At 42.5% G+C, this 27,237-nt stretch overlaps 3 protein-coding genes across 3 annotated transcripts in view; 1 reads left to right on the plus strand and 2 right to left on the minus strand.

The window, feature by feature from the left end:
* Nucleotides 1-27,237, plus strand: part of LOC109933574 (protein RFT1 homolog) — a 70,921-nt gene that overhangs the window by 38,439 nt on the left and 5,245 nt on the right. Inside the window, exons 9-10 of the mRNA XM_048606651.1 lie at nt 18,997-19,140; nt 25,671-25,878. Coding sequence (XP_048462608.1) covers nt 18,997-19,140; nt 25,671-25,688 — 162 coding nt within the window. The 3' untranslated portion in view covers nt 25,689-25,878. The remainder of the gene's footprint in view (nt 1-18,996; nt 19,141-25,670; nt 25,879-27,237) is intronic.
* Nucleotides 212-9,219, minus strand: LOC109918780 (musculoskeletal embryonic nuclear protein 1-like). The gene is made up of 3 exons (XM_020518724.2): nt 8,894-9,219; nt 8,688-8,811; nt 212-448 (listed from the first exon to the last, which is right to left on the minus strand). Exons 1-3 carry the CDS (start codon nt 8,900-8,902, stop codon nt 339-341), a joined length of 243 nt encoding a protein of 80 aa, XP_020374313.1. The 5' UTR covers nt 8,903-9,219; the 3' UTR covers nt 212-338.
* stimate (STIM activating enhance) overlaps nt 26,819-27,237 on the minus strand; it is a 123,936-nt gene continuing 123,517 nt past the window's right edge. Inside the window, exon 9 of the transcript XR_007263866.1 lies at nt 26,819-26,997. The gene's annotated coding sequence lies outside the window, so the exon portion shown is untranslated. The remainder of the gene's footprint in view (nt 26,998-27,237) is intronic.

Consider the following 27,237-nt stretch of genomic DNA (forward strand, 5'->3'; position numbering starts at 1 on the left):
GGAGCAGGAAAGCTGATGTTTCAGGCCTAGACCCTTCTGTCTGTTGTACACTGATTTAGTAGATTGGGTTTCTGCTGCTTCAGTACTAACGCAATCTGATTGAAAACCAGGTGGAAAAGCCAAACAATTGTGAAAATCTTCAGTACCAATTCAAACCACAAACCTCAAATGGAGTATGTGAGATATCAAATCAGGAAGCGATTTTTTTTTTTTTTTGTTTGTTTTATTTATATAAAAATGAGCAGTTTTTTTTCACCTCAGACAAGAATATTAAGGCTTCATAAAATTAGCTTATAGCTATTGTCACTTTAGAATCAGATGTGACTGCAGAACTTTTCTCATTTACTGAAGACACTCTTCGGCTGATCAGTGGCTCCCTTTGCAAAAACTGTCTCTTGTCCTGTTCTCACGTTACTGAAGACAGAAGGAGCAGCCCCACCTTCCTGCTCTGTTAGTACAAACAAAGCATGTAAACTTCAGAAACATTTACATTGTCACAGAACAGTCCCACCATTGGCAGCAATCATTATAGAAATGAAATCAAGTGAATGAGCCACAACCAGTGTGAGCCCAGATTCAGCAATGCTAGGGACATTAGATATTTTTCTTATCGAGATGATAATAACCTGGCAATTGTGTGGTGCAAATATTATTTACCATTATAGACTTTGACTAATCATAAAATGACAAATTTAATTAAATAAATCTTAAATAAAAACTATTATCTGTCACGAGTGAGGCAAGTTATGTAATATGGAACAGTACAACACAGTACAGGCCCTTCAGCCCACGATGTTGTGCTGACCCATTCTACTAAGATCGATCTACCCTGCATACCCTACATTTTACTATCCTCCATGTGCCTATCCAAGAGTTGCTTAAAAGTCTCTAAAGTATCGCATTCCACACGCCCACCACTCTGTGTGAAGAACCTACCTCTGACATCTCCTCTATACCTTCCTCCAATCACCTTAAAATTATGACCCTTGTGATAGTCATTTCTGCCCTGGGAAAATGTCTGTCTGTCCACTCTATCTATGCCTCTCATCATCTTGTATACCCCTATCAAGTCACACCTCATCCTTCTTCACTCCAATGAGAAAAGCCATAGCTCCCTCAACCTCTCCTCATAAGACGTGCCCTCCAGTCCAGGCAGCATCCTGGTAAAACATGTAACTGCAGAACTGTCATAAACCGCCTGGTTCACTACTGTTCTCTAGGGAGGTAAAGCTGTATGGCCAACAGGTGACTTCAAACCTATAACAAAGTGGTTACCTCATATCTACCTTCTGAAATGACTAGCAAGGCACTCAACTGGATCAAACTGCAAGCGACATAAAACCATGTAGATCACTGTCATTGACCAAAGACTCAAAAACACAAAAGGCACAACCAGTCCTATCTAGTCAACTTCACTGACATGTGGGAACTTCTGGTGAAATTGGAGACAGACGTGTCAAGCAGTAGCCTGACGTAGTCATGTTCATTCAGTCATAACTTGTAGCTAACATTCCAGCTACCAACATCATTATCCCTGAGAATGTCCCGTTCCACCAACATGACAGACCCACTAGAGCTAACAGCAATAGTATATAGTCAGGAGGGAGTTGCCTGGGAGTCCTCAGCATTAACTCCAGACCCCATGACATCAGGTTAGACAAGGGTAAGGAAACATTTGCTGCTCTCCCTCAGCTGATAATTCAGCAATCTTTGCTGAAGAGGCACTAAAAGTAGAAGGGTACATAGTTTGGTCTTCAAGGACACAGCTGCTAGATTACACTTCTCTTGGGGGTTGAAGCAATGAGGGAATATTAAATGCTTGACCTCATCCTCACCAAGCTACCTGTCCCAGACGCATCTGTCCATGACAGTTTGGATAGGAGTAACCACAGAACAGTCCTTGTTGAGAAGGAGGACACCCATAGCATTACCACCTGTAAAATAGTTAATTGAGGACGGAGATGTGAAAAAAGAGCAGAGAAGTCTGTCTTTGAGAGAAGTGGCACAAGCAAGGTAGGCTGAATGATGTCTTCCTTATTGAGTTCTTCGAGAAGGTGACCAAACAGGTGGATGAGGGTAAAGCGGTTGATGTGGTGTATTTGGATTTCAGTAAAGCGTTTGATAAGGTTCCCCATGGTAGGCTATTGCAGAAAATACGGAGGCATGGGATTGAGGGTGATTTAGCAGTTTGGATCAGAAATTGGCTAGCTGTAAGAAGACAGAGGGTGGTGGTTGATGGGAAATGTTCATCCTGGAGTTCAGTTACTAGTGGTGTACCTCAAGGATCTGTTTTGGGGCCACTGCTGTTTGTCATTTTTATAAATGACCTGGATGAGGGCGTAGAAGGATGGGTTAGTAAATTTGCGGATGACACCAAAGTCGGTGGAGTTGTGGATAGTGCAGAAGGATGTTGTAGGTTACAGAGGGACATAGATAAGCTGCAGAGCTGGGCTGAGAGGTGGCAAATGGAGTTTAATGCGGAAAAGTGTGAGGTGATTCACTTTGGAAGGAGTAACAGGAATACGGAGTACTGGGCTAATGGTAAGATTCTTGGTAGTGTGGATGAGCAGAAAGATCTCGGTGTCCATGTGCATAGATCACTGAAAGTTGCCATCCAGGTTGATAGTGTTGTTAAGAAGGCGTACAGTACGTTAGGTTTTATTGGTAGAGGGATTGAGTTTCGGAGCCATGAGGTCATGTTGCAGCTGTACAAAACTCTGGTGTGGCCGCACTTGGTGTATTGCGTACAGTTCTGGTCACCGCATTATAGGAAGGATGTGGAAGCATTGGAAAGGGTGCAGAGGAGATTTACCAGGATGTTGCCTGGTATGGAGGGAAGGTCTTATGAGGAAAGGCTGAGGGTTTTGAGGCTGTTTTCGTTAGAGAGAAGAAGGTTAAGAGGTGACTTGATAGAGACATACAAGATCATCAGAGGATTAGATAGGGTGGACAGTGGGAGCCTTTTTCCTCGGATGGTGATGGCTAGCACGAGGGGACATAGCTTTAAATTGAGGGGTGATAGATATAGGACAGATGTCAGAGGTAGGTTCTTTACTCAGAGAGTAGTAAGGGCGTGGAATGCCCTGCCTGCAAAAATAGTAGACTCGCCCACTTTAAGGGCATTTAAATGGTCATTGGATAAACATATGGATGATAATGGAATAGTTTAGGTTAGATGGGCTTCAGATTGGTTTTCACAGGTCGGCGCAACATCGAGGGCCGAAGGGCCTGTACTGCGCTGTAATGTTCTATGTTCTATGTCCTGTGCAGTATCGTTCTATGAAGTGCCATAAGGTGAGCAAGCAGTTTGCTGCTTTTAAACTCAGGGCATCTCTAATTATCAGAGGCAATAAGTAGCTGGAAATATTTTTATTCATACAGGACATGGACACTGGTGAGGCCAGCAGTTATTGGCTATCCCTAGTAGCCCTGAGAAGGTAGTGGTAGGAATAAACATTTGCTTCTGCTTTGGAGACTGTTTTAGCCTGAAATTGTCCTGCAACAGGAGTGCCAAGCTTCTGTCCCTTCCTTTTACTGTTTCCGTAAATCAAAGCATAACAACCTATTACATATTTGTTCATATAAACCTACCTGTTTTATTTGTTGACCAGTAAAATCACTGGTCACTGACTTATTCAAATATCTAACTCGAGTTCCATTTTTCTTCAGGCTTAACTTTGGATGAGTCTGAAATTTTTCTCATTTACTGTTAAAAAGACTGAAGTTAACATTTAAATCTGCACAAACTCTGCTCTTCTGTCTCCCACTTCAGTCCTCTTCCTGATTACAGTCTTTGAATCAGACTGGTCATGTTGTTTGCTCAGTCTTGACCCAGTTTCTGTTCAATTCAAATCTCACCATCTGTCATGGTGGAATTTGAACCTATGTCTACAGTCCAATAGAGCCTGGGGTTTTGGATTAGTCCAGCAACATTATCACTATGCCAGCACCTCTCCATGAAGCTACCTAAATCTCTTTGCAGACTTTATGTTCTCTTCATAACAATGATTCCTACCTTCACGTCATCAGTAAATTTAGCATCCATGCATTAGATCTCTTCATACATGTCATTTATAGGGCTTAAAGGATGGCATAGTGGTTAGCACTGCTGCCTCAGTGCCAGGGACCTGGGTTTAATTCCAGCCCCAAGCAACTATCTATGTGAAGTTTGCACATTCTCCCTGTGTTAGCATGGGTTTCCTCTGGGTTCTCTGGTTTTTTTCTCAGTCCAAAGATATGCAGGTAAGGTGGATTGGCCATGTTAAATTGCCCATAGTGTCCAGGGATGTACAGGTTAGGTGGATTAGCCATGGGAAATGCAGGGCTACTAGGATAGGGCTATGGGTATGGGTATGGGTTTGGGTGGGTTCTCTTTGGAGGGTTGGTGTGGACTTGGTGGGCCAAATGGCCTGTTTCCATACTGTAGGGATTCTATTTTATTCTATAAACTTTGTAAAAAGATGAGGTGCAGCAGTTATCTATGCAATATTCTGTTTGTCACATTTTTCAACCCAAAAATTACATATTTAGACCCACTCTGTTTCCTTTTAGCTGACCATCCATACCAATATGTTGTTAACCCTTGTATTATAACATAGTTAAGTGTGAAGTTACCCACTTCAGTAGGAAAAGCAGAATGGCAGTCTGCTTTCTAAATGGTAGATTGTACTTTGATATCTTTGTACACCAACCATTGAAAGCAAGCGTACTGGTACAGCAAAGGATTAAGAAGGCAAATGGTATATTGGCTTCTTTGCAAGAGAATTTAAGTACAGGAGCAAGGATATCTTGTTCCAACACTACTGGGCCTTGGTGAGATTACACCTGGACTGTTTTGTGCTGTTTTGATTTCCTTACTTAAGGATAGGTGTATTTGCCATAGAGAGAGCACAGCCAAGGTTCACCATATTGATGTCTGGGATGACAGGTTCGTCGTATGAGGAGAGATTGGGTCAACTGGGACTGTATTCAGTCGAGTTCATAAGAATGAGAGGGGAACCCATTGAAACATCAAATTATGACAGGACTGGACAGACTAGATGTTTCTCCTCTGTGAGAGACCTAGGACAAGGTGTCATGGTCTCAGGATATATATTAGACAATTTAGGTTTGAAATGAGGAGAAATTTCTTCACTCAGAGAATGAGGAACCTATGAAATTTTTAATTGCAAAAGGCAGTGAAGACCCAAGTCACTGGCTTTATTTAAGAAAGAAATGTCGATTTCTGGACACTAAAGGCATCAATAGATTGGGGAGATTGGGATTCTGGCACTAAGAGAGAAGTTTAGTTTTGATCAAATTGAATGGCACAGCAAGTTTGATGGCTGAATGGCCTTCTTCTATTTTTATGTTTCAATCCCATGTCTAGAGTAGAAGCTTTCTGGAGCAGAGTAGCACATTGACAGTGTTGAGAACCTATATTACACAGAATGATTCCAATTATGTTGCCTCCCCGATGTCAGAAAAAAAATGTCACTGAGCAACTGCAGGACATTCTGAAGGGATGCCAGAGATTATGCTTGAGACTAATTCCAAAGGCTGAGCCATAAAGAGATAACATCCTGATTGTAAATCTGTGCTGTCTGGTTACTAATCATCTTGCTATTGCAATCAGCTTCTTATTTATTCTGTCATGTTTGTGAACACATGTACCAGAATCTTACTTTATTATTCTCTCCAAAATCATAACTTCTTTAGTTTTTCTCAAATGATTGAAGTTCCTCCCCCTCTACATGAAATCCATAGTCTCTCCAAGACCTTGACATCTTGGATAAAGCATGATGTCTGGAATTAATCACAAGACGGTAGCTCGGACTCAAACTGCAATGTATAAAAGTCTAATGATGGGTCTCTGATAGCCATGACCAGCTTATTCTAGGTGTGACTCAACTCTAGTCAGGTTTCTCTTGGGAACTTCAGTGAGCTTTTTTTAGAATTCCTTGAAATCTCATGTTCAGGCTTTCAGTTCCCAGCATGCTTTCTACCCATTGTTATTTCAGAATAGGTCATTATCTGTCTGCTGTTGGGCAGTGAGAGTTATGCCATGTTATTCTGATACTGATTGAAGCAGTGTCCTTAATTCTACTGCTGATGGACCACAATGCCTCATGGAGGGTGAACAGATTTGATCAAAAATCTGTGGAACTCATCGCTGTAGAGGGCTATGGAGGCCAAGTGATTAAGTATAATTAAGACAAGAGATAGATAAGTTCTTGATTAGGAAGGAGACCAAGGGTTACAGGGAGAAGGCAAGAGAATGAGGTTGAGCAGCATGCCAGCCATGATCAAACAGTGGCGAAGACAGGCCAAATGGCCTGGTTCTGCTCCTATATTTTACGGTTTTATGAAGAATTTACCGGGCAATTCAATGCATCCTAGCAAAGAAACAGTTCTCTATTATTAGTGCCTGAGTTCAGTAATTGTTAATGGGTAATCCTTTAGAAAACAGATGTGCTCCACAGGCTCTTTTCTGTGAGGTGCCTGTTACTGCTGAACCCAGCAAATAGAGTCACAGAGTCATTTGGCACAGAAACAGGCCCTGTCAACCAGGTTTTATAAACTGTCCCATTTGTCTGTATTTGACCCATATCCCTGTAAACTTTTCCTATTCATGCAAATGTCTTTAAGTGTTGTAATTGTATCTGTCTCTATCACTTACTCTGGCAGCTCGTTCCCTACACACACCACCCTCTGTGTGAAAAAGTTGCCCCTCAGGTCCCTTTTAAATCTTTTTGCCTCTCACCTTTAAACCTACGCCCTCTAGTTTTGGACTCCCCTACACTAGGGAAAAGACTTTGGCTGTTCACCCTACCCATGCCCATCATGATTTTATAAACTTCTACAAGGTCATCCCTCAGACTCCCAGAATTGTATGCGGCACTCTAACTGTGACCTTACAAGTATGAACCAGGTCTCAGAGGCCACAAATGGTTGCCAATATGACTTGTATGACACAAAAATAGATGGGAAGACACAAGGTGTCTTGAACAATCTGCTGAGAGACAGATAGGTTAAATTATAGAATCCTACAGTATGGAAGCAGGCCATTTGGCCCATTGTGTATACACTGACCTTCCGAAGAGCATCCCATCCAGACTCACCATTCAAAACATCCCTGCATTTTCCATGGCCAATCCACCTAAGCTGCACATCTTTGGACTGTGGGAGGAAACCGGAGCACCTGGAGGAAATTCATGCAGATACAACGACAACGTGCAAACTCCACACAGTCACCCGAGGGTGGAATCAAACCTGGGTCTCTGGCACTGTGAGGCAGCAGTGCTAGCCACTGTTCCTCCCAATGAGTTGGCAAAACTTACCAGATGAAATATAATATAGGAAAATATGACATGCAATTTGGCAGAAAGAATAGACAAACTGAATATTATTTAAATGAAGAAAGATTGGAGAAAGCTACAGAATAAAGGGATTTGGGGATCTGAGTGCTTGAATCACAAAAAGCTAGCATCCAAGTTCAGTGGATATTAGGGAGGACAAATGAAATGTTGGCCTTTATTTGCCCTCCCTATTTCCTATCCCTGGGAATTCTCTCCAATAGCTTCCCAACCACTGATGTGAGATTCACTGGTCTATAGTTTCCTGGATTATCCTGATTTCCTTTCTTGAACAGAGGAACAACATTAGCTACTTGCCAGTCCTCTGGAACCTCTCCAGGGCTAGTGAGGATATCAAGATCTTGGTCAAGGCCCCAGCAATCTCCTGTCTTGCCTCTCTCAATAACCTGGGGTAGATATCATTGGCCTCTGGGGATTTATTCACTTTAATGCTCTTCAAGGATCTCAAAATCCCCTAGCATGTTAGCATGTTCCACACTGATCTCACAATCCTCTATATCCTTCTCCTGTGCGAATACTGACGCAACATACTCATTTAGGATCTCACCCACATCCTCTGCCTCCAAGCAAATTTCCCTCCTTTATCCTCGAGTGGTCCTACCTTCTCCTTAGTTATCCTCTTGTTTTCAATATATGTATAGAATGCCTTGAGATTCTCTTTAACCCTATTTGCCCAGGTCATTTCATGGTCCTAATTCCTGTTTGAATTCTTTTCTGCTTTCTTTATATTCTTCACAGGCCCTGACCGATTTTAGTTTCCAAAACCTAACATAGGCTTTTTTCCTTTTGACTAAATTCACAAGCTCCCTCATTATTCAAGGGTCCCTTACCTTGCCATCCTTATCCTTCTTCCTTTCTCGAACATACTGGTCCTGAACTCCCCAGCTAAACAGGTCCCACGTGCCAAATGTCGATTTGCCTGATAACAGCTCCTCCCAATTAATACTCCCTAGCTCCCGCCTGATACTGACATTATTTGCCTTCCCTCAATTTAGTAGTTTCCCGCAAGGTCCTTACTTATTCTTGTTCATAGCTATCGTAAAACTTAAGGAGTTGCAATCACTGTTTCCAAAAATGCTCTCCCACTAAAAAGTCTCTCTAGTTAGTGTATTTATTTATTGGTTGAGTTTCTTCTTGAAGTGACGGACTCCCTGGATAAAGCCAGTTTGTTGCGTGTTGAAAGGACTTCCACATTCCCCAATATGAATCGCGCAAATACATCGACCCCTCACTTCTTTAAAATATCAAATCGCTTTGTTCAATTCTGTGCTGGTGACTAAGGTTCCAGCTGCCTTCCTCCTTTCCCGAGGAGCTGCCACCTTGGACACTTACCGCATTGTTGCAAGACCCGGTACGTTTTCGACTGGACTCTCTGTTCTTTCCCCAGTTTATTTCGAGCTCCTTTGATATCTTCCTCCTTCATCGGTGGCCGTTTCTTCTTAACAACATGCGCTTCCTAAACGGCATATTTTACAAGAACAGGTTGAGGACATACAGAAAACAGTGAACCAAAACTGCGCAGACAAGCAGCATTTTACCTGCGACATGGTTTGGGGGCTGCGAAGTGACCCAGGGCCGGAGACTCTCGCTTGGACTTCGAGGGGCCGCTCCGTTTGGATCCGCGTTTTGTTGCTACTGCTCAGTTTCTAATTCTGGGGAGTATGAGCTCAGAGCTTCGTCACCAGCCGCTTATTATGAACCATGATTCTTGTTTGTAGAATTTCCTGAACCTGTTTGATGTTTATAGGCAGCTGCAGAGACTGACAAGAAAGGGTTGGGAGAACTGCAGTTGAACTGGATAAGATGACATGAGTTTGTAACAGAGACAGAACATTCTCGGGTATATTAAAGTGCCCAACACGAGGAGCTGTCATCGCTGACCTTGCATTTTTTTTGGTCTGGAAATATGGGGCGTGTGTTGTTGGGGGGAGTGGTGTGGGTGAGATTCGGTGAATGATTGAACTGTTGGTTTTTTGGATTGTGATAATCATTGAGCCAGTTCCAAACTTAACGAGCGAACAAGGAAGAACAGAATTCATGGAGTATCTGCTGCATAAAGCCAGACTTGGGGATTTTGAAAACCCAGCTGCTGTCCCTGACTCAGGTCCTATCTACGTCTCCTGACATTTAGAAAGGTTGCACAATGTACCTTCTTTAATTTCTTGATCAAAATATTTTGAATGTTTGCAGCTGACAGAACCTCATTGTAATCTTCACATGGGTTTGAAGATTCATACCCACGATTGAAGAAGATTATCTTTGGCCTGTGTCCAAACTGGGAGGTTGTGAATAGGGAGTGGCCTCCTTCTCAAATGACACCAGTGGATATTTCTCCATTCACTGTTCCACCTGTTGTGGAAAAAATATCGCCCAGAGGATGGTGCAAATTTGGAACTCACTGTCTGTAAGGGTGGTAGAGGCAGAAACCCCTTTCATGATTTTAATAAGTATTTAGATGTGCATTACAATGCCAAGGCTATGGGCCAAGTGCTGGAAAATGGGATTACAATAGTTCAGAAGTTGCTTTTGAACTGGGGACATAATGGGCTGCAGGTCTATGCTATAGATCTTTATGCTTCAACCCAAATTAATTTCAGTTTATCAACTGCTCATTTCCTATCTTTGTGCAAAAGTTCTATCTGAGTTTGATCATTTTGCTGAGAAGTCACTGTTTTAAGTCTTGTTTAATTCTCAGGCTAGTAAATAGTTCAGTAGCGAATTCATGTTGATTTAAATCATCTTTGGCTTTCCAGGCCTAATACAGAGAGACTAAATAGGCAGACAATGAACTATTAAAACTAAGACTAGGTGGAAGTTCATGGAAATTGTCTGAAACAGACTCTGGAAGCTTGTGGTAGGCAGGTAGATGTCAGTATTAATCTGAAGGCTGGTTCTCTCCCAAAAATCTTACACTTGGGAGTATTTGAGAGAGTATCTTAGGTTTGAGGTTTAGAACTGATTGAATTTTTTTGAAGAGGTGACTGAAATAGTGTGTGGGGAATCTCTCATTAATTTCATTTATGTAAACTTCCAGACAGCATTTGATGAAGTCTTTAATCAGAGGTTGTTATCTGAAATCGAAACTCACAGAATTGAAAACAAATTATTGATCCAACTAATAAAATAACAGATAGGCAGGGAAGGAATGGAAATGAACAGGATGTAACTGGAGGTATTCTGTGACTATTTTCATATTTATTTAGAAAATGGGATATTAAACTTTGCAAAAAAGAGACACGAAGTAAAACTTTTCATCATGTATTCATCAGACCAGGACGCAAGAAACCGAACTTTGGAAAGAAACACTATATTACCTTGGAGGGTGAAGGTGTCTCAAATGTTTGAGCAACAGATGAAGCTCGCTGTCCCAAGCTGCTAATAAAACACAAGTGATCTTCTCCACCAACAGGATGCTGTAATCAAGCCAAAAAGATGTCTTGCCTATTACACAACTGAGTAATGTGATATTTGAGTTTCAGTGCTGTTGTGATGCCAGATATATAGGATAGAGTAGAACAGAATATCCTTTATTGTCACTTGGCTGTTTGACCCAATTACAGGCAGACCAGTCAAACAATATGCCCTGTTGACTGTTCATAATGAGCAGCATGTTGACTGTTCAACCAGCCCATGCTTGCAAAAACACAAAACAGTGTGTCCAACAGTAGATGTGATTCTGCTATGGAACAACATTCATTAAATAATTCAAAGTGTGCTAAGAATTACACTAGAAACCAATTTCGAATTATCAGTCGGATTTTGAAGTAGTTTCGTTTATGTGTGCTACAAGCTACATATATTATCACACACGACCCCATTTCTCTCACTTCCAACATCACCCAATATTTCATCTCATTGGTCTAGAAATACCACCCATAAAGCTGAAGTTAAACCATGATTTGATATGCAGAAGGGAAAAACTACTAACTGAATCCCACTCCTCCCAGAAAACTATAGCTACGTTTCTTGACTTCTCAAACTAGCAACCACTAAATTTATTGGACAGAAGAAAACATTTCATATCCAGTTGGGTCCTGGAAAGTGAACAGCTCCTTGATGGTACAGGACAATTAATATCTCAATTAATATACTCATCCAGCTCCTTATTGAAGGTCATCACATAAAATGAGTTTGATTTATTGTTGCCATGTAGAATTGTAGAATCCCTACAGTGTGGAAGCAGGCCATTCAGCCCATTGAGTCCACACATACCCTCCGAATATTAGCCCACTGAGCCTCATCCCATCCCTGTGACCTTGCATTTTCCCATGGCTAATCCTAATCTGCACATTATGAGAAATTTCTCATGACCAATCCACCTAAACTGCATATCTTTAGACGGGGAGGAAACCAGAGCATCCAAACAAAACCCATGAGGAGAATATGCAAACTTCACATAGACAGTCACCTGAGGGTGGAATTGAACCCAGGTCCCTGGCAGTGTTACAGCTGCAGAGACAGATAAGAATTAACATTTGAGAGGTCCATTCAAAAGTAAAAAAAAAACCCTAAGGCCTCACCAGCTATTTACTTTATTGGCTTGGAACAGTTGCTCAGCACCTCTGTCTCAACCCCTCCACAAAAAAGGGACAAAATACACCTCTTAAAGCCATAGTATCGTCATATCCCCTACTCAACCATTACCATCAAGCCAGGGGATTAACCCTGGTTCAATGGAGAATGCAGGAGGGCATGCCAGGTGCAGCACCAGGCTCACCTAAAAAAGATGTCAACTTAGTAAAGCTACCAAACAGGACTACTTGCACGCCAAACAGCAAAAGCAACAAATGATAGGCAGAGCTAAGTGATCCCCCAACCAGTGGATCAGATCTAAGCTCTGCAGTCCTGCCACATCCCATTGCGAATGGTGGTAGACAAATAAACAACTCACTGGAGGATGAGGCTCCACAAATATCCTCATCCTGAATGATGGAAGAACCCAACTTATTAGTGCAAAAGATAAAGCTGAAACAATCTTCAGTCAGAAGTGCCAAGTGGGTGATCCATCTTGGCCTCCTCTAGTGGTCCTGAGACAGTCTTCAGCCAATTCAATTACTTCACATGATATCAAGAAATGGTTGGAGACACTGCATATTGAAAAGGCTAGGGCATTGACAACAGTCTGGCAATAGTACTGAAGACTTGTGTTCCAGAACCTCCTAATCTTTTAGCTAAGCTGTCCCGTTACGGTTAAAACACTGGTCAGTAGTCACACAACACCAGGTTACAGTCCAACAGCTTTATTTGAAATCACAAGCTTTCTGAGCACTGCCCCTTCGTCAGGTGATTTCAAATAAACCCATTGGATTATAAACTTGTGTCAGCTGACTTCTGACCCCATTCAAACACCAGCACCTCCCCATTATGGTTACAATACTGTCATCTATTGTGGAAAATTGCCCAGATATGTCCTGTGCACAAAAACCAGGACAAATCCAACCCAGCCAATTATCACCCATCAGTCCACTCTCAATCATCAGTAACGTGATGGAAGGTGTCAGTAACAGCGCCATCAAGCAGCACCTGCTCAGCAATAACCTGCTCAGTGATGCCCAGTTTGGGTTCTGCCACTCAGCTCCTGACCTCATTACAGCCTTGGTTCAAACATGGACAAAAGAGCTGAATTCCAGAGGTGAGGTGAGAGTGACATCCCTTGACATCAAGGCTGCATTCGACCAAGCGCGGCATCAAGGAGTCCTAACAAACCTGGAATTAATGGGAGTCCAGGGGCAAACTCTTTGGTGGTTGGAGTCATGCCTGGCACATATCGAGCTTGTTGAATTTGGCAGTGAGCTGGATGTTCAGTGCAAGGCAGCAGCTGGAGGTCTGACCTGGAACTCTCCGTGAGTTTCCAATGCCCGGTCCGCGGATCGAAGGTGAGGCAGAGGGTCTTTGGCAGTCCAGTCTGTGACAGTGGCTGAAGGCCTGGATCAGGACTTTGGTTATCTAGGATCCCAGGATTGAGCCCAATACAGTGATGGAGGTTCCCCCAACATCGACAGTCACAATGAAAGCAGGGAAGACCAAGCCAGCATGAGGAAAGCATACCAAAGCAGAGGAGATTGAGTCCTTGTAGGAAGTGCAGTCCTAGCATGGCTAAGCACTTAAGAAAGACTGTATGGTTGAACTTTTAGCTTTATTTCTTTATTTTTTGGTTTAATGCTAAGATGGACAGTAATGTTTAACTTTTAACTTTGTTCCTTATTTCTTTCTGCCTTGCTCTTAAGTTTTTGTTACCTAGGTACTTGTACCTAAGATAATGCCATGTGTGGCAAGATTGAAAACTTTCACTACTCCTGTAATTTTGTACTTAAGTACACGTGACAATAAAGTCTAAATCTAAAATCTAGGAAGATGGTTGTGGTTGTTGAAGGACAGTCATCTCAGGACATCTCTGCAGGAGTTCCTTAGGATAATGTCCTAGACCCAACCATCTTCAGCTGCTTCATCAATGACCTTCCCCCCTACAGAAGGCCAAAAGTGGGGATGTTCACCAATGATTGCACAACATTTAGCACCATTCACAACTCCTCAGATACTGAAGCAGTCCATGTTCAAATGCAACAGATATGGACAATATCCAAAGTTGGGCTGACAAATGGCAAGTGACATTTGCATCACACAAAGCTAGGCAATGACTACCACCAATTAGACCCAGGTTATCCTAACTGAGCAATGCTCAGTAGCAGCAGTGTGCCCTGTCTACAAGATGCACTGCAGAAATTCACTAAAGATCCTCAGGCAGCACCTTCCAAACCCATAAACACTTCCATCTAGAATGACAAGAGCAGCAGATACATGGGAACACCACCACTTGCAGGTTCCCATCCAAGCCACTCACAATCCTGACTTGGAAATACATCACCGTTCCTTCAATGTCACTGGGTGAAATTTCTGGAATTCCCTCCCTAATGGCATTCTTGGGTCTGTCTACAGCAGGTGGGCTGCAGTGGTTCAAGAAGGCAGCTTACCACCACCTTCTCAAGGGCATCTAGCAATGGGCAATAATTGCTGACCACCCAGCGATGCCCACAACTGCTGAGTGAATTAAAAAACACTGTGTACAGTCCCAGTCATCACACTATCGGAGGGATGTGTTTGCACTGGAGAGGTCACAGAGGAGATTCACTGGGATGTTGGCTGGGATGGAAAGTCTCAGTGATGAGGAGAGATTGGATCGGCTGGCTTTGTTTTCCCTGGAGCTGAGGAGGCTGAGGGCGATCTGATTGAGATATACGACGTTCTAGGAGGCATAGCCAGGGCGGATCATGAGAATATCTTCCCCATTGCAAATGTGTCTAAGACCAGAGGGCATAAGTTAAAGGTGAGGAGTAAGTAGTTTAGAGGAGATCAGAGGATTTTTTTTTCACCCAGAGAACAGTAGAAATATGAAATATACTGTCTGAGAGGGTGGTAGAGGCAGGTACTCTCATAACATTTAAGAAGCATCTGGATGAGAACTTACAATGCTGGGGCACAGTCGGCTATGGACCAAGTGCAGCTAAGTGGGATTAGTGTAGTTTCGTACTGTTGGTCAGCATAGACATGGTGAGCCTAAAGGACTGTTTCTATGATGGAAGACTCTGAATAGGATGATGTTTGAAACATTCAAAACAATACTGGGGAATTGTGAATTGTACGTACAATGTTGTCTTATTGGAGTAGTGACAGCAGGAATTTTGATTTGATTTAGTATCGTCACATATACCTAGAAAAATATTGTTTTGCTATCCAGACAAATCATACCTTACATAATTATATCAGGGTAACAGAACAGAATGCAGAATATAGTGTTACAGTTACACAGAAGGTGCAGGAAAAGATCAACCCTAATGTATGAGAGGTCCATTCATAAATCTGATAATAGCGGGGAAGAAGCTGTTCTTGAATCTGTTTGGTATGTGTTTTCAAACTTTTGTATCTTTTGCCTGAAGGAACAGGGCAGACAAGAGTGTGGGAGGGGTCTTTGACAATGTTGGCTGCTTTTCCAAGGCAGCAGGAAGTATAGATGGAGTCAATGGAAGAAAGGCTGGTTTTTATGATGGACTAGGCTGCGTTCACAACTCTCTGCAATATTTTGCAGTTGGCACTGAGTGCATGTGTGTGTGTCTGTGTGTGTGTGTGTGTGTTTAAGGCAATTCTACCAAGAGACAGTCATCTAAATGTCTTTTCAATCAATGCCAGTTGTTGTGGTCTCAGCAGAGCTCAGTATAGTAAGAAACTCTTGATTGGTTCCTGTGCAAGTGACTACAGCCTTGTGTCTGGACAATACCGTGGAAATATTCAGCCTACAAAGAGAAAGCATCCATCTCTCTTTTTATTCTTTCATTCATGGGACATGGGAGTCACTGGCTGGGTCAGGATTTATTGCCTATACCCAGCTGCTCTTGAGAAGGTGGTGATGAACCGTCTTCTTGAACTGTTGCAGTCCTTGTGCTGATGTTGGAGCCATAGAGCCAGTACAGAGGGAGTTCTAGGATTTTGACCCAGTGATCCTGTCAAAATTCATCCAATCAATTAGGGAGTATTCTCTCACAATCTTTTAGTCATAGAGATCTACAGCACAGAAAAAGGCCCTTCAGCCCATCATGTCCATGGCATTCAAAAACAGCCACCCAACTATTTTAATTCTATTTTCCAGCACTTTGGCCCATAGCCTTGTATGCCTTGGCATTGCAAGTGCACATCTAAATACTTCTTAAATATTATGAGGATTTCTGCCTCTACCACCCTTACAGGCAGTGAGTTCCAGAGTCCCACCAACCTCTAAATAAAAAAGTATTTCCTCACATCTTATCTAAACCCCCGCTCCTTGCCTTAAATTTATGCCTCAATGAAGTGGAAAAGTTTCTTCCTGTTGATCCTATCTACGCTGTTTATAATTTTATACATCTTTATCACGACCCCTCTCAATCTCCTCTGTTCCAAGGAAAACATCTTCAGACTATCCAATCTCTCTTCATAACTGAAACTCTCCAGCTCAGGCAACAATCTGGTAAATTTACTCTGCACTCTCTCCAGCGCTATCACATCCATCCTATAATGCACACAATACTCTAGCTGTGGTCTAACCGATGTTTTATACAGTTCCAGCATAACCTCCCTGTTCTTAAACTTTGAGCCTCAGGTAATAAAGGAAAATGTAGCAGATGGCTTCTTAATTATCTTTATTCATCTTTCCTTATAACTTAAGAGACCAGTGGACCTACATTCAAAGTTCCCTCTAATCTTTGGTGCTTCCCAAAGTCCTACTATTCATCATGTATTTCCTTGCCTTGTTGGGGAAGGAGTTAGGGAAGGTGTTCCAGGATTTTGTCCCAGTGACAGTGGAGGAATGGGATATATTTCCAAATCAGGATAGTTGAGTGGCTTAGAGTGTAAAATGCAGTTTGGACAGGATGCAAAGAACTGCAAAGATTGACCAAGAAAGAGCAGGGAGAAATTAAGAATGTGAGAGAAACTTAGCTGGAAACATAAGAACATGTAGTACAATTTTCTACAGGTTTTAAGAAATTAATAAGTAGTGTGAACATAATGCTGGTCAGATGGGCTGATCAGTGGCAAAAGGAATTCAATCTGAATAAATGTGAGGTGATGCACTTGGGCAGGACAAACAAGGCAACCTCCTACAGCCCAAAGATGTGCAAGTTAACGTGGATTGGCCATGGGAAATACAGGGATAGGGTAGGGTAGGGGTTGGATCTGGGTGGTATCCTCTTCAGAGGGTTGGTGTGGAACTGATGGGCCTGATGGCTTGCTTCCATACTGGAGGGATTCTATGTTCACTAGTGGACTCTACCACAAGCTTCTCAGAAGAAAAATCATCTCCATAGACATTCCAGAAATCCCTCTTTTTGGGAACTAAAAAAGATGGTGGTGGAGTAGGACACTCCAGCCAAAGTTCGTCCGCTCTGCCTGTTCTTCTTCTTCTTCTCTTCTCTTTTTCTTCATCTTAGTGCCTATTTTTCCTTCTCTTCGACTTCTGGCCTCCAGCAAGCAACAATCCCCGGCCTCCGGCACTGACTTCAACTCCCGGTCTGGGGCAGTGGCCTCCCAGCATGGCAACCTCCTGGTGTCAGTGTGACGACATTCCAGCCTCCTGCAGCGGTCTCCTGGTGTGGCATGTTGCTGGCGTGGTGTGGAGCCAGGATCTAGTGCATTCTGGAAGCTGGGAGCCAGTGTAATTGTACTGAACTTCTATTTCTGTAATGCTGGACATTTTATTTCGCTATTGTCTAAGAACTTGTAACTAAAGAAGCTGTGCCTAAGTACTTTTCTATCTAAGTTGTTGCTGATATGGTGACGTGTAAACTTTTCACTATACTCATTGAATATATGTGACAATAAAGGATGTTCTATCTATTCTATTCTAAAAAGACCTGGGCTATTCACCCTATCCATGCCCCTCATGATTTTATAAACCTCTATATGGTTACCCCTCAGCCTCCAACACTCCAGGAAAAGAAGCTCCATCCTATTCAGCCTCTCCCTAGAGCTCAAACTTTCCAACATCCTTGGAAATCTTTTCTGAACCCTTTCAAACTTAGCAACATCTTTCCTATAGCAGGGAGACTAGAACTGAATGCAATATTATAAAAACAGCCTTACCAATGTCCTGTACAGCCATAACATGACATCCCAACTCCTATCCTCAATGAAGGTAAGCATACTGAATGCCTACTTCACCACCCTGTCTATCTGTGACTCCACTTTCAAGGAACTATGCATCTGCATTCCTAGGTCTCTTTATTCAGCAACACTCCCCAGGGCTCTACCATTAACTATACAAGTCTGACCTGTTTGCCTTACCAAAATGCAACAAGTCACATTTATCTAAATTGAACTCCACCTGCCACTCCTTGGCCCATTGGCCCATCTGATCAAGGTCCCATTGTGCTTTGAGATAACCTTCTTCACTGTCCACCACACCACCAATGTTGGTGTCATCTGCAAACTTACTAAACATACCACCTGTATGCACATCCAAATCATTTATATAAATGACAAAAAGCAGTGGACCCAGAACCAATCCTTATGGCACACTACTGGTCACAGGCCTCCAGTCTGAAATGCAACCCTCTACCTTCACCCTCTGTCACCTACTTTCAATCCAATTTTATATCCAATTGGCCAGCTCCCCTGGATTTCATGTGATCTAACCTTACTAATCAGTCTACCATGCAGAACCTTGTTGAATGCCATGCTGAAGTCCATATAGACAATGTCTGCTGTTCTGCATTCATCAATCATCTTTGTCACCCCTTTAAAAAACTCAATCCTTTTGGTAGGACGTGTATCTTTGGATATTTAGTTCCCAGTCCTAATCCCCTTGTAGTCACGTCTCTGTGATACCCACACATCGTACCTGCCAACCTCTCCAAGCTCATTTACCTTGTTTTGTATATTACATATACTGAAGTACCACACCCTCAATCTAGTTGTTCCCTTATCTGCTGTGCCTGAAGTTGACCTTTTCAATCTGTCCTATTATTTGTTCTGGAATCTTTAATAACCTTTACGCATCTTGCTGTTCAGGAATTGCCATGAGGCAGGAACTGAACACACCGTGAAGATGCGGACGGTTGTAAATATTTTTCTTTGGTGTTGGATGACCGATCTGTCTGTCTGTTTGTGTTGACAGGATGCAGAGAGTGCTGAGCAGCTTCTAGCAGCCATGCGATGGGGTCTTATCCCCTCCTGGTTCCGGGAGAGCGATCCCTCCAAAATGTTATACAACACCAGTAACTGCTGTAGTGACGGGATGCTGCACAAGAATTCACACAAGGTTTGATCTTCACGGAACATTCTGATTGCACAACCCTCCCCTCTCCCCCACCCTCAGCTCTTGCCTGAAATGTGGGTGTCACTGGGCTGCACCAACATTTATTACCCGACCCTCAGTACTCTTGAAGTAAATGGCTTACTTCGCCATTTTGTACAGTTAAGAGTCAACCATGTTACTAGCACAGAAGGCCATTCAGTCCATCATATCTGCTCTGGTACTCCAATCGAGCATCATTACCCAGTGACAATCTCCTGATTTTTGCTATCCAAATAATCACCCTCTTGAATGCTTCAATCAAACCTGCCCTCCATCATACATTCAGGCAATGTATTCCAGACCCTAACAATTCATTGCAAGAAAGATTTTTCTTACATCGCCCTTGCTTCTTTTGTGTGTCACTATAAATTGATGCCCTTTCGTTCTTGTTCCTTTTACGAACGGGAGAAGTCACCTGTAGGCCGACATTCCCTCTAATTTTCTTCCCGGTTACGTGGCTCTCTGAGCTCTGTGTGTGGTAGCATGTCCGGAACTGGAAGTGGATTCTGTAATCGATATTAATCACCATGCACAGACCATCAGAATGGCTGCACATGTGAACAGCCAAGTAGCTTCGAGGAGATGTTGGTGAAGACCCACATATAAGCCAGGTCAGCATGTCAGTGGTATAGAGGACAGTGAAGAAGGTTACCTAAGACTGCAAAGAGATCTTGATCAATTGGATCAGTGGGCTGAGGAGTGGTAAATGGAGTTTAATTTGGATAAATGTGAGGTATTGCATTTTGGTAATGCAAACAAGGACAGGAATTATACAATCAATGCTAGGGTCCTGGGTAGTGTTGTAGAACAGAGAGACCTACAGGTTCAGAGATATAATTCTTTGAAATTTGTGTCACATCTAGATAGAGTGATTCAGAAGACGTTTAGTATGCTTGACGTCATTGCTCAGACCTTTGCGTATAGGAGTTGGGACTTCATGTTGAGATTGTACAGGACATTAGTGAGGCCTCTTCTAGAGTACAGTGTACAGTTCTGATCACCCTAGTATAGGAAGGATCTTATTAAACTGGAGAGTGTTCAGAAAAGATTTACCAGGATGTTGCTGGGACTGGAGGGTTTGAGATGTAAAAATAGACTGGAAATCCTGGGACCTTTTTCGCTGGAATCTAGGAGGTTGAGGGGTGACCTTACAGAGCTTTATAAAATGATGGACATAGATAAGGTGAATGACAAGAGTCTTCTCCCTAGGGTGGAGAGTTCAAAACTAGGGGCCATATTTTTATGGTGGGAAGAGAATGATTTAAAAAGGACAGGAGGGGCAACTTTTTACTCAGAGAGTGGTTTTTATGTGGAATGAACTTCCAGAGGAAGTGGTAGGTGCGGGTAGAGTTATGACATTTAAAAGAAATTTGGATATGTTCGTGAATAGGAAAGATTTGGATGGAAATGGGCAGGCAAGTGGGACTAGTTTAGTTTGGGAACTTGGTTGGCATGGGCTGGTTGGACCGAAGGGTCTGTTTCCGTGCTGTATGATTCTCTGACTCTCCAGAGCCCTCTCACCCTTTAAGATGTGAATGTACAAGGCATGATTAGTAAGTTTGCACATGATGCAAACTTAGGAGTTGTCAATGATAACAAGGAAGGTTATCAATAATTACAGAGGGATATTGATCAGATGGGGAAGTGGGCTGAGGATTGGCAAATGCAATTCAATGCAGATAAGTGGAAAGTCAAACCAAGATAAGACTTATACAGTAAATGGTAAGGTCCTGAGGAGTGTTGTAGAACAGCGGGACCTACGAGTACAAGTACATGGTTCGTTGAAAGCGGTGTCACAGGTGGACAGGGTGGTGAAGAAAGCATTTAGCATGCTGGCCTTCATCGGTAAAGGCATTGAGTATAGGAGTTGGGACGTTATGTTACAGTTGTATAAGTTGTTGGTGAGGCCACACTTGGGGTATTGTGTACAGTTTTGGTCACCCTGTTATAGGAAAGACATGGTTAAGCAGGAAAGTGTGCAAAGATTTACGAGGATGTTGCCAGGACTAGTAGGCCTGAGTTATAGGGACAGGTTGGACAGGATAAGACTTTATTCATTGGAATGTAGGAGAATGAGCGGTGACCTTATTGAGGTGTATGAAATCATGAGGGGAATAGATAGGATGAATGCATATCGTCTTTTTCCCAGGGATGGGGAATTGAAAACTAGAGAGCATAGGTTTAAGGTGAGAGGGGATAGATTTAAGAAAGACCTTTGGGGCAACTTCTTCAGGCAGAGAGTGGCGCGTACATGGAATGGGCTGCCAGAGAAAGTGGTTGAGGCGGTACAATAGCAACATGTAAAAAATATTTGGATAGGCATCTGGTTGGGGAGGGTTTAGAGGGGTATGGATCAAATACGGGCAATTGGAACTAGCTGAGTGAGCACCATGGTCAGCATGGACCACTTTGGGCTGAAGGGCCTGTTCCCATTCTGTATTACTCTATGATTCTGAGTCGCTGTGGCCACCCTGTTTAGCTTTACCACTACGATCTTGGTCCTAGTTTGGTTCAGATAGAAACTGTTCCAATAGTACCTCCTGTCCTAAAACTGATGTCAGTGCCCCAGTAAATTAAACCCCTCTTTCCTACACCACCCTTTTAGCCACATGTACTTCCTTAATTTATTTTGTCAATTTGCACATGGCTCAGGTACTAATTCAGAGATTATAACTCTTGAGGTCATGGTTTTTAAATTTGCCCCTAATTCCTGGTAATCCCCAAACAGGACCTCTCGCCTACTCTTGCCTGTGTTGTTAGTGCCAACACGGACCACAACAACTGCATCCTCCCCCTCCCTCTGTAATATCCTTTCAAGCCAAATCGAGATGTCCTTCACCTTGGTACCAGGCAGGCAACACACAATGCATGAACTTCGATCCTGCTCACAAAGGATTCTGTCTGTCTCTCTAATGATAGAATCTCCTACTACTACCAATTTTCTTTGTGCTCCCACCACTTGAATGGCTTCCTGGACCATGGTGCAGTGGTCAGTTTGACCATCCTCACTGCAGATTGTTCTTATCCACACAGGGAGCAAGTACCTCATACCTATTTGGACAAGGTCAAGAGCTGAGGCTCCTCAAATGCTGTATTCAGGATCTCTCTAACTGCCTCACTTGTTGTAACAGTTTCCAGTCCTTGATTGGTGATCAAATGTGCAATATTTAAGTTACAGGGTGTGACTGCCTGGAACACAGTGTCAAGGTAACTTGCCCCGTCCCAATGTGCCACAATGCCTGGACCTTGGATTCCAGCTCATCAACTCTGAGCTGAAAGTTCTTTGAGCTGCACACACTTACGGCTGATGTGGTCACTGTGGCTCACAATAGGATCAGCCAGCAGCTACGTCGTGCAAAATCAATGTATCATCTGCACTGTCAGGACAGTACTCAGTTCTTAGGAGATGCTAGGGTCATGCAATAAATATCGGCCCAGCCAGCGACGTCCTCATTCCGTGAAAGAAGTCTCACTCACTCAACACTCGATATATTAGATTCTAACCTCCAACATCTCACTTCCCTCACTCCCTTTCTCTAATCTCCTCCGGTTGCATAACTGTTTCTGCCAAACATTTCTTCTGGTATTGGCTTCTTGTGCATTCTTCTATGGTTTGCCCATGATTGGTAACTTTAGTCTTCAATCTCTTCATCTCTATGTTCTGGAATTTCTATTACAAATCCCTTCCACCCTCCTCCTCCCTTAGGACCCTATCAAAACTGGTTGTTTTGACAAAACATTTGGCAATTGAAAATCTCTTTGTTCAATGTCCAAGATTCCTTGTGCCCCTGTTTTATAGACCTAAGAATCAGTAAGGAAAACATTCCAGAAGTTGAAAGTCTCTCTCCTTAAATTCTCTTTTCAATTGATGATTCTGGTAACTTGGTAGCATCCAAATCCTAATATTTTAATTACCTTGTAAAACCTGAAAAACCAGTTTCCAAAGACTTGGATCCAGATTGATTGAAATCAGATTTGAGCAGCTACCATCAAGATATGGTTGTCAGCAATTCAATTCCATTGACTGGAAACTTGGTGCACCATCCCAATCTATCCTTTGTTCTCAGATTCTTGGCTGACAAAATGTTTTAATCGTTTACCCTCTTTTTAAAACTATCATCGCAGCAGAAAGGCATGTCTTTTGTAAAAACTAAAAGAACTGCGGATGCTGTAAATCAGGAACAAAAACAAAGTTGCTGGAAAAGCTCAGCGGGTCTGGCAGCATCTGTGGAGGAGAAAACAGAGTTAACGTTTCAGGTCCGGTGACCCTTCCTCAGAACTGATAGTGGCAGGGAAAATGTCAGTTTATATGCAGAAAATAGGGAGGTGGGTTGGGTAGGGAGTAAATGATAGGATAGAGCCCAAAGAGAGAGAAAGACAGTTGGACAGACAAAGGAATTGCCAACGATCAGGCTGGGAGGGTGAGTAGTTGTTAATGGGGGCTGTTAGTGACTAACAACAGGGGGTGTGTAATGGCAGGCTATGTGGTAACAAGGTGTGTGGGGTGGGGGGGCTGGGACATGGGAGAGTTTAGGCCCTAAAATTATTGAACTCAATATTCAGTCCAGAGGGCTGTAGGGTCCCCAAGCAGAAAATGAGGTGTTGTTCCTCCAGCTTTCATTGGGATTCACTGGAACACTGTAGCAAGCCGGAGACAAAGATGTTGGCCAGGGAGCAAGGTGGTGCATTGAAGTGGCAGGCAACACGTAGTTCAGAGTCATTTTTGCGAGCAGAACGTAGATGTTCTGCAAAGTGGTTGCCAAGTCTACGCTTCGTTTCCCCAATGTAGAGGAGACCACATTGTGAGCAGCAAATGCAGCAGACTAGATTCTGGGAAGTGCAGGTGAAGTATTGCTTTACCTGGAAGGTATGTTTGGCCCTTGGTTACTGGGGAGGGAGGAGGTAAAGGGGCAGGTGTTGCACCTTCGCCGGTTACAGGGGAAGGTGCCGTGGGGAGGTGTTGGGGGTGAAGGAAGTGTGGACCAGGGTGTCCCGAAAGGAACGGTCCCTGCGGAAGGCGGACAAGGGAGGGGAGGGGAATATGTGTCTGGTGGCGGCATCTTGCTGGAGGTGGCAGAAATGGCGTCTGATGATCTTTTGGATGTGGATGCTGGTGGGATGGTAGGTAAGGACAAGGGGATGTTGGGCATGTCTTTTGTGTTGGGTAAGTGTATCAGTATTATGGAGATATAGTTTTGATTCTGAATCATAGCTGAGATAATAAGCAGAATTTGCCACTTGTTTTGAAAATATGTTTTACTTCTGTTTTTATTTATTCACTCATGGGACATAAATGACACTGGTTGGGTCGGCATTTATTGCCTGGCCTTAGTTGCTCTTAAGAATGAACTGATGATTATAAGCTCATCAAACTTAAGTTAAGTTCTCTTTTATTTGAACAGTACAAAAGAGTGAAGCAATTTGCTATTTTTATGATTGAAGCAATAAATTTTCAGTTTAACATTTTTTTAACCTGATTACTTTCTAGAATTGAATAAGATGAATCTTAACTGATTTATATAATCATTGCTTATGAAATTAACTCTACCTCATTCCCAGCTGGAACATCATGTGGATTTACAGGCTAACTCATCATATTCAAATTTTCCCATAATAGCCTTTTCTTTCAGTCCCTTAACCAAAAGCCCAAGGTACCCAACCAACAGATGCTAACCAACCATTTCCGTTAATCGCTGCCACTACTGATATTGGCCAGACATCCTACTTAGCATTGTAAGGATGGGTGGTTAGACCATCTGTATCAATCGATCCTTTGTACCAGGCATATAGTCCATTACATTATCACTCCAACTGATGAATCTAACTCTCTACTGCCGCTTCTTGTGCTCCTTTCCTGCACGATAAATGAGGCAAGTCAGGTATTTATTAATAGCATTGGAATTATAATTAGGGCATGGGAGATAATCCGGATCCAGGGGTGTATTTGTACGTTTCAGCCCCAGTTCCACAAATCCTCCCACTACACAGAAGCATCAATCTGATCAATATATTCTTTTAAGGTTCAGGTTTGTGGCTGAAGAGTGAACCATGTTCTGTGTAACTTTTCAGCCTGTTTCTGAATCACTGTTGGTGTTCAGGTAAGAAGCGGATTTCATAAGAATACTGGTTCAAATACTGTGTCAAATTATCCTTCTAATTCTCTGTGACCTGTAGGTCAGCTCTGTCTTTCTTATATTTTTCCACTCATTTCACACTCCCTATTCTTGCTGGGAATCATGGATCAAAGCATACAGTATGATTGGCTATGAAGCATCATCGATTTTTCCCATATTGAAAATGCTGCTGCCATGTAGTACTGTAATACCTCCCCTTGCCCAAGTTTGTAATATGCATCAATTCTTTGCTTCCTGTAGCATTAAACCCACACTTTGTCGCTTCTGTTTCGTAGACATGATGGGCACACATTGCTGCGTCGGTCTCTATTTTACACCCATCTAGCCTAGTCTTAGTGATATTTCTTTCCATCTCTATAGCATATACCTGGCAGATGAATTTCAATGCAGAAAATGTGAGGTAATGCATTTTGATAGAAGAAACAAGGAGACAACTTTGAGGAGAGCAGAGCAACATTGGAGCTCATGTGCATAAATCTCTGACGGTGGCTAAGCAAGTTGAGACAGCTATTGACAAGTTTAAAGGATCCTCGTGTATGTGTCAAAGACCAGAGGGCATAATCTTAAGGTGAGGAGCAAGCAGTTTAGAGTAGACTTGAGAAAGTTATTTTTTCTCCTCAAGTGTGCTGGACTTGAGAAAGATTTGAGAAAGTTATTTTTTCTCCTCAAGGGTGCTGGACACATGGAATGTACTGCCTGCCAAACAGTGTGGTTAGGCAGGTACTCTTGCAACATTTAAAAAACGTCTGAATGAGCACGTAAAATGCCAGGGCATAGTCAGCTATGGACCAAGTGCAGGTAAATGGTATTAGTGTTTGTTGATTGGCATAGACATGGTGGACCAAAGGGCCTGTTTCTATGCTGTATGTAGAAGCATAGAGTATAAACGCAAGGATAACCATGGGAGTAGTAATGTCCCAAAAAACATGAAAGCAAGGAAGTGATGCAACACATTCTTTCCCATCACATCATAACAAATAAAACAGAGTTTTGTTCCCCTGGTGTTTAGCTGGGGGAAATTCAGTCTCATTCATGAACAGGTGTCAATAATATATTGCAAAATACAGGGCAATTTGCTCTCTACATTACCTTTGAATGCTCCGAGGACAGGTACAGCATGGGGTTGGATATGCTGTCTTACGTACAGCATTAGATACTGAGTAAAGTATCCTCTGCATCAAACCATTAAGATTTTCTCTAGCACCTTCTGTTTTTGTTGGAGTCTGATTATTAAGTTTCCTGGTGCTTAATTGTTAATTGGGGATGATTCTAGTGCAATTGCATTCATTCCAAACTGGATTGAAATCACACAAACTCACATCATGTCTTACAATGAACAGAATGAAAATTTGGTCTGGATTCAAAACCATGCTTACAGTGAGGTGACCACCTATCTGATGGATCACAGTCTGTGATATTTACAGGCAGATACAGTTGCTGTTCTACAGGTTTCAACACTTCCCATACCGTAATATACAGCATTTAAAAATAGGCATCATGAATGCATGTTTTGAAGTTTCCAAGACTTTAATATAAAGTGATATATAAAGTATTTACATCATATACTCATCGCTGTACACATTGCAACATGGTGAGCTTGACCCGGCCCAAGAGCAGCATCTGTGAATCTACACATATCTTTCGCTGATTTGGTTGATGCAGGAATTGCTGTAACATTTAAACTACACTAAAAAGGGATGACAAAAGTAAAGATTGATTTTAATACATTGGTAGCTACCAAAACATTATTAATATACCTGAACTTAGTTTCATTGCAATAAATTAAACTGTAATTAGACTGGCTTTTTTAATCATCTCGTGTTAAGCTGTCACAGTCAATACTCAATTACAAAATTAATTTGAGCTTAAACTTGAGGATATTTTATCAGGAAGTATATTTATGTTTTTTTTACTTGTTGCAAAAATG

Source organism: Rhincodon typus, chromosome 16 (assembly GCF_021869965.1).
Source record: "Rhincodon typus isolate 14 chromosome 16, sRhiTyp1.1, whole genome shotgun sequence".
NCBI lineage: Eukaryota > Metazoa > Chordata > Chondrichthyes > Orectolobiformes > Rhincodontidae > Rhincodon > Rhincodon typus.

Excerpts from the sequence above, each read along its gene's own strand:
- LOC109918780 (XM_020518724.2), bottom strand. Across the intron at positions 449-8,687 it reads CCGGGTCTTGCAACAATGCG|AGCAGGAAGGTGGGGCTGCT; the intron begins GTAAGTGTCCAA and ends TTGTACTAACAG.